We start from the raw sequence: 7500 nt of genomic DNA, 5'->3' as shown, positions 1-7500 counted from the left end.
TGAGAGAGACAGAGGGGTATGGATGGATGGATTGATTGATTGATTGATTGTGTGTGTCTATGTGTATGTGTGTGTATTTGGGCATAAGTGTAAGCATTTGTGATGTAAGTTTAAGTGGTGTAAGGGTATGTTTTGTGTATTCTTTTTCATTATTTTGATTTTTGTAAATTGAATAATTTATCAAATGAAGCTGAGAATACAGGATCTAAAGGAATCTTTCATTTACAGGGTTACAACAAGGCTGTGGACTGGTGGGCGCTGGGCGTTCTGGTGTATGAAATGGCCGCTGGATATCCACCCTTCTTTGCTGATCAGCCAATTCAGATTTACGAGAAGATTGTGTCTGGAAAGGTAAATTTTCTCTGCTGGAATGAGAGCACCACTTGGGAAGTTGCAAGTCTTTGTATTTGTTGTTGTTGTTGTGGAGGATGAGGAGTACCAAATTTAGTTTCAATTTGGGTTGGAGTCATTCACTTTTTTAGTAAATGTGCAAGTTTTAAAAACTGGTTTGGCATTTTGTTTCACTCATGAATTTTACATTTGCCTTTTGATATGAAGAATATTATTTTATTTGTGAAAATAGTTCTATGAGTGGACCCTGAATATTTGTAGGTGCATTAATCAATAGTAATGTGGCTGTCCAATCGCAAGGCATAATGTTGTTATTATACTTATTCATTTTAAATAAGATTGTGTCATGTCTTCCTGTACTTTGTATATGTAAATTTCAGACTATGTGAAGCATCCATAAAATATATTATTTATCTTGTTAATGTCAAACTTTTTACAATTTCACATTTTGAAAACCCAAATTGGTTTATACTATCACTCATATTCATATCTTCAGCAGCTACAGAACTTAAAAAAGCAAAAAGATTGTTCCTCTGCCTGTCTGTCTGTCTGCTGCAATCCTTAAAATCCTGCAAGGAGTGAGATGATCATTCCAGCTTCCAAATTCACACCAGCTGTCACGACAACAATAACATTGCTCCTCGCACCCGCAGGTGAGGTTCCCCGGCCACTTCTCCTCAGACCTGAAGGATCTCTTGAGGAACCTGCTGCAGGTGGACCTCACCAAGCGCTACGGCAACTTGAAGAATGCCGTCAACGACATTAAGAATCACAAGTGGTTCGCATCAACAGACTGGATCGCAGTATACCAGAAGAAGGTTGGTGTCGTGAAGGTGTTCTGGTAGATATTTCCCTCCCCCTTGTTTCCAAATAGCTGACCTTTTTTATTTGTTAAACCACTTTTCAATGTATTATTTTTTAGACACGTTGCCTGCACAGTAATCCTTCCTCTAAAACACAAGTAGTGTTGCTTTTTAACTTTTTTTTCTGTAAGAGAATGTTTTTTATAGCTTCCTTTTTGGATGGAGTATTTCTTTTCTCGTTCATTAATGTGAATGCATGTGCTGCTAATGGCTATTAACCACATCATGTATAGAGCTTTAATGAAGGCCAGTAATGATGGGTGCAGGGATAAAAGGTTTAAAATATGCCAGTTGCCACTCACTGTAGCTGTTGTACAGAACTTACAAAGAGAGTAATAGGTGTTGTTGTGTGTGCATTGATAACAGAGGCATTAGTTTTTTGCATGTAATTCTAGGCTGATGTTGGAAGTGCAGAAAAAATGGCACATCTGTATGGCTTGAACTCACCCACTTCCTAGAATGGTTTATCCATAAAGTGCACCTAACACATTTTCCTTTATTTTGAGCTCGTCAGTTGTATTCTGTCAGATATTGTAAAAGATGATATAGTAATACTTCATTTATTTCACAATAAATTTCAGTAATATTTTCAAGGAAATTTAGCTTTTCAGTCCTCTCCTACTTCAACTTCAGCCCCATCTTCTGCATACAGTTTGAATGAATACTAACTGACAGCTCAAAATAATCTCATTGGCCAGAGAGCTAATGTAGAGAGCTTGACATTGCATGTGACCCCCTCTTGCTTCCTCACATTAGACGCCTGCCCCACTGATCCCCAAACTAAAGAATGCAGGGGACACCACGCAGTTCCCTCAGTACGAGGAGAGCCGAACCACCTTTCGCAAGGCTGCCGAGGACCTCTTCACCAGGGAGTTTAGTGATTTTTAGACGGTTTGTACACATGGCAGCACAGTGCTAGTGTATTTCTTTGTTTTGCCCCCTTTTTTTTTTCTTTTGTCTAAGCTCTTCAGTTGTTTATTTGCTGTATTAGTTTTGTATATTTTGATTACTATTTTTTGGCTATCATACTTTTAGCAAGTATAAAATGGTCATTTATATTTAATCAGTGGAACTGTCTTTTATCATCTCAGCTGTTCAAGAAGATGAAAGAAATCATTTTTTCCTCAGCCAAAGTTTAATTTGTGCAATAGGAAGCTAGGAATCTGAGACTGACACACACGTACTTTTGCAGGTTGAAGCTCCATTTATTCCCAAGTGCAAAGGCCCAGGAGACACCAGCAACTTTGACGACTACGAAGAGGAAGCCCTTCGTATTTCTTCTACGGAAAAATGTGCCAAGGAGTTTGCTGAGTTCTAGAGGCCTTTTGCAGTGTCTAGAGGCTAAGCTGACTCCCTGTGTCTGTGTACAAGTTTAGTACTCCCCTCCAGAGACCCCAGTGCATGTGCGTTGCTGTATACATGAGGCTGTGTGCGCACCATTGTGTGCCATGCAGTCAGGCCTCAGGCAAGCAGTGGGCTAATAAATAATGCAGCAGGTGCTCAGTTGTGGGAGAAGCTGTTTACTTGGTGGCTCACACACATGCAGACAGTGCCAGAGAGCCCAGGCTGTGATGGCAGATGTGCTACAGATCAGAATGGTGATGTGGCATGGGAAGCCGCCAAGGTCAGGATTCTTCAGTGTCACTTGAAATCAGCTTGATAAGGCAATATGAACAAACAGCTTAATGTTTTTATCATTATTATCTTTACTATTATTACCATTGTCATTTTTATTTTTATCGTTAAGGCGAAAGAATATCTCTGTGTCAATCCGAAGAAATATATATCCACTTGATTTCCCAGAAAGCAAGTTGACGTCAAGTAACATTCAAGATCCGGTTTTGCCTTTTGTGTTGATGTGTGCCACCTCAGGAAGATTGCCAGACAGAGGCTGTCACGTGATGGCGGGTAAATGAATGGCTTACATTGTGGTCATGGGTGCAAGTGCCATTTTTAGCAAATAAGGTGGCGTCTGTGAGGAAGTGTGCCGCCACAAGCCAGCCACTTGGGGTCTGGGAGCTAACCTAGTCATGTGGTGAGTGGGGGGTTGGTGGGCTTATCGGGAAGAACACCACTAAAAGAACGGAGACATACAGATGGAGTGGAGGTTGCACACATGGCGAACATTTACTGCAGTGAGCTGAATATCGGTCGGTGCTTTGGAGTAGCATTCAGAGTTCCCCCCCCCCTCCCCCTGTCTACTCTCTGTAGCGTTGGGGACGTACCAGGAGCCTTCAAGGATTGCTGTTCATGATCTTTCAGTGCAGGACGTATGCAACACCTTCAGCTTGAGTATAAAAGTAGGAGTGATAAGTTTTTTCATCAGACTCTTTTTTTCTTATCCATAACACATAACAATTAGCATACAAAATAGTGATCATCTAATTATGTTTCCTACAGCGGCAAAACGATGCACAACACTACGTGAAATTATTCAAAAGGAAAAGATACATGTAATAACAAGTATAAATAATCAAAACATATCCTTGAGCTTAAATAAAAAAATAAAAAAAAGATAAGCGAAGACAAAAAGCCAGAGAATCAAGATGTAGTTGAGTCCCCCTGAAGGAGTGCCTGATGGGGCATCCTGCGCTAACTTCCACCGTCTGTCTCCCTGAGCATCCCATTGGCCGTCAACGCAATCGACTGCAGCTTTGTTTACTACGCATGGTCGATGCCCCAGATTAACTATGCCAAAATGCAGCAGACTCTCATCACACATTGTAGATTACATAGTTCACTTATATGGGTTCAACAGAGTTTTTATGATTTAATACAGAAATGACAAAAAAAGGCTAGATTTCCCCGAGTTGCATGTATGTAGGTATGTATCAAAGTTAATAATATTTAAAAAAATATGTCCACGTGTGCAAAGTTGTAGAATACATATATGTTGGATTAGTGTTTCTATGCGATTCACATTGATGTGATAAATTTGAAGGATGTGTGATGGCTTCTTTTCATCCATTTCAAAATGAAAAACTAGTTAGGCTTGTATAAATTAGATTTTGTGAACTAATCTTTTCTTTTAACTGCCAGTGGGAATGAGTGGTTAGCAAATGCCTAAAGTCTGAGAGCAAATATTTTTTCCTCTCTTCCTTCTTGTGAAGTTTTGAGCTATTCAATACTGTAAGACTCTATGAGTCCCAAGGCACTTTGTAAAAAAAAAAGAAAAAAAATTATTTGTCTATTTTCCTGCATTTTAGAGTCTATTGTAATAATTATGATAATTATTATTATTATTAGTTTTGTGTTACTATGGTCTGGCGCTCTTGTTTATGTACCACACTAACCGTAGAGGATTTCTGTTGAGAAGTTACCGGAGAGCGTCTCATTTCTTTATAGTGCAATATTTTGATGAAAGCGAGAGAGGTACCCTGGCGTCACTGTACTTTGCAATGTTACAAGAATATGCAGCTCCAAGGTTTTCTGTCTCATATGTATATATATAAACTACAGGCTATTAGCTGCCCCAGTCATCTCTTCATGCCGATATGAGGTTGAGTTTTGACGTCATTCAGTGGTTGGCAGAAGGAAGCTTTTTACTTGAGAGATGTTGTGCAGGTTCTCCAGTTAGTGTGAAAAGTGTGCAGCATGTTGAAAGGGTTTAGAGTGCCAGCCATAAGGAAGTTTGCATTGTATTATTCATTTTATTCATTATCATTCTTTATTTTTAATTTTTTTTTTGCCACAACATTGGAGGAGAAAATTCTTATATTTGTACTTTTTTCCCCCTCTTATATTACATCCATTGTGCTTGAAGCAGAATGGCAATGTAGAATATCCTGTTATCATCTAGGTTATGTACCTTTGTATAAAAGCATGGGTTCTAAAGAGGACTAAGATTATAAAAGGTGGCCAAAAAAAAAAAAGCAGAGAAAAACCTAACAAATTTTTAGTTTCTTCTCTCACTTCTCTTTTATTTTATTTTGTATAAAGGAAATAAAACACTGCTCAATGGTGGAAGTTCTTGATGTGGTGATGTTCTATTCAAGAGTTTTTGTGGCAGGCACTTCTGTATACTGATTTTTGTAACTGTCATTTCTGTAATTATAAACTTTACCCAGTGTGGAACGAGGAAGGCCGACGATGCCTGCGATTAGTTCCTTTTTATAGTGATGGTGTATTAGTAGGTCATGATCATGTACCAGTTTTAAAGATAAGACTCAAGTCCCTGTATAATTTTGCTGAGTCTGTTAGTATTTGTAGGTTTGAAGTACGTTATTTTGTTTACCGAGTACCTCATAGGAAGAAATGAATTTTAGGATTTTTATTTTTCATTTTCATCGCACCACTGAGCTACTGGAATTGGAGTAACAACAGAGTGATATGATGACCGCTGGACACAGTCTTTTTCTTTTTCTTTTTCTTTTTTTTTTGTTGTTGTCTTTTGTTTTTTTTAATCTTTTCTTTAAATGTAAGACTGTACTCAGGCCACAGTGATTAGGTGAGTGATCCATATCAGAGCAGAGAAAGAAGGATGAGTAAATTGTATGTTGAATATATTTTGAGTGTTTAAAAGAAAAAAAAAGCCAAAAAAAAACAAAAAAAACAATTAAAACAGTAATACATGGTGCTATGTATTACCCCCTCTGTGAAGAGTTACACTAAGACTTCCCACATATTGTACTTGGGTCTGTATAATGTAGTCATCACAGGAACCAGGTGCAGGGGACTGGAACTGACATCGTTCTTTTGTGGCCGTGCGCATCCATGCTTAGAGTAGAGGTAGTGAATATTAACCCCTATCATGATACAACTTTCAGATTTTAACAAGCCTCAGAACTAACAGTGATCATTTTCCAGTTCTTTATTGTTATTATTATTTGTCCAAGTACATAGAAATTATATTTAAAAGAAACAACAACTAAAGAATGTGAATAGCAACTCAGCATCAAAATTCGGTTGCTATAAGCTATTTTTCACCCCCCTCTTTTTTTTTTTCGTTTTTGTTTTTTTCCTCTTCTTCACAGATGTTACCTGACTTACCAATACAGGTAGAAAATAAGATTATTCTATATATATATATTTCCTGAGTTTAGAAAAGAATATTACTATTTATTTATCATGAGCTTCAATACGTTTGAAGGATATAGAGTGGATGATAACATAGGTCAAATGCAGCCTCGTCAGTAAGTGAACATTTTGAGCACAAATAAGGTTGTTCCCGAAGTAACCTAAGGGCAGTAGTGGGATTCTTAGATGCGACGAATTGCCAAGGCGACTGGCATATATAAGCTATGGCATGTTATGCTGTGAGACCAAAGCTATAAAGGTTGGCTGGTTCCTTTCTGTAAGCGCCCTCCCCCCTCCCCCCCTCCAAAGGTAAGCAATGGAAATATTTAAAAGTATATATATATATAATTATTTTTAAAAATTACAAAAAAAAAAATGAACCACCCTTCTCATATATGTAAAGGCTCGCATTCCAGGTGTTGTCTTTGGAAAAAAAATATATTATCATTTTGATGCCCATTACTGCTCATGATTGCTGCTTGCACTTTCAAAAGCATATGTCAGGACAATGATCAATATGTTACGACATTTGTTAAAGTGTATTACTTAAGAAAAAACAAAAAAAGCTGAAAAATTTGTCAGGAATTCTGGCAGTCAAAAAACAGGATGGCAATTTGCTTTCTTTATATTTTTATTTTTATTTCTTTTCATTGTACAAAATTACCATAATTTCCCTTATGTTATAGTTCTTAAAGTATCTTTGTTTGTTTGAAGGATTGACTGATTGATAAATCCTAAGTTTCTGCAGCAATGTAAGTTCAAATTGAGTTATATATGTAATGTAAGCAGTTGGCTGCAGCCTACAGAGACGATGCGCTAAATACATTCCGCAAATTGAGCCAGAGCAACCTGGGCATGTGATTTTTTTTTCTTTCTTTTATTCTCTCGGATACCTTTTGTATATTGTTCCCTAAATTACCCAAAGACTGTATGAAGCTCATGATTAATGTACTATGAGTAACTGTGTAATTGTGATCAGTTTTAAAAACATTTCACGGGCAACGTTTGACCAAAAAGTGACAAAGTGAATTTCTTCTGACCCTCGGGGTGTCCCCAAGTGGAGGAGCTGTCAGGCGTCTCTCTCTCTATAGCAAAGGAACCTCAAGGTCTAGATTTATGCTAGTCACTGCTGAGTTTTAACACATTTTGGTAAAATTCCCATATGCCCAAGTAGCCCTCTGCAAGCTGCGGTGAAAGGAAGTGGTGATTGTTGAAGAATTACAGTAGTAATACAATGATTATGAGGAGAGTGGACAAACAAAACAGACTG

General features: G+C 37.8%; 1 protein-coding gene across 1 annotated transcript in view; it reads left to right on the top strand.

Annotated features, from left to right (window-relative positions):
- The window catches only part of Pka-C1 (Protein kinase, cAMP-dependent, catalytic subunit 1), a gene marked incomplete in the record, with an annotated part of 639821 nt that overhangs the window by 631868 nt on the left and 453 nt on the right, over window positions 1–7500 (top strand). Inside the window, 3 exon segments of the mRNA XM_086531135.1 lie at window positions 229–351; window positions 1005–1169; window positions 2407–7500. The exon segment at window positions 2407–7500 is cut by the window's right edge and continues 453 nt beyond it. Of these exon segments, the coding sequence (XP_086387261.1) occupies window positions 229–351; window positions 1005–1169; window positions 2407–2532 (414 nt within the window).

Source organism: Penaeus japonicus, unplaced genomic scaffold (assembly GCF_977035675.1).
Source record: "Penaeus japonicus unplaced genomic scaffold, GWHDUDI00000001_assembly GWHDUDI00000035, whole genome shotgun sequence".
NCBI classification, from domain to species: domain Eukaryota; kingdom Metazoa; phylum Arthropoda; class Malacostraca; order Decapoda; family Penaeidae; genus Penaeus; species Penaeus japonicus.
Note: the sequence above shows the minus strand (reverse complement) of the source record. Positions and strands in the feature narration are given on the sequence as shown.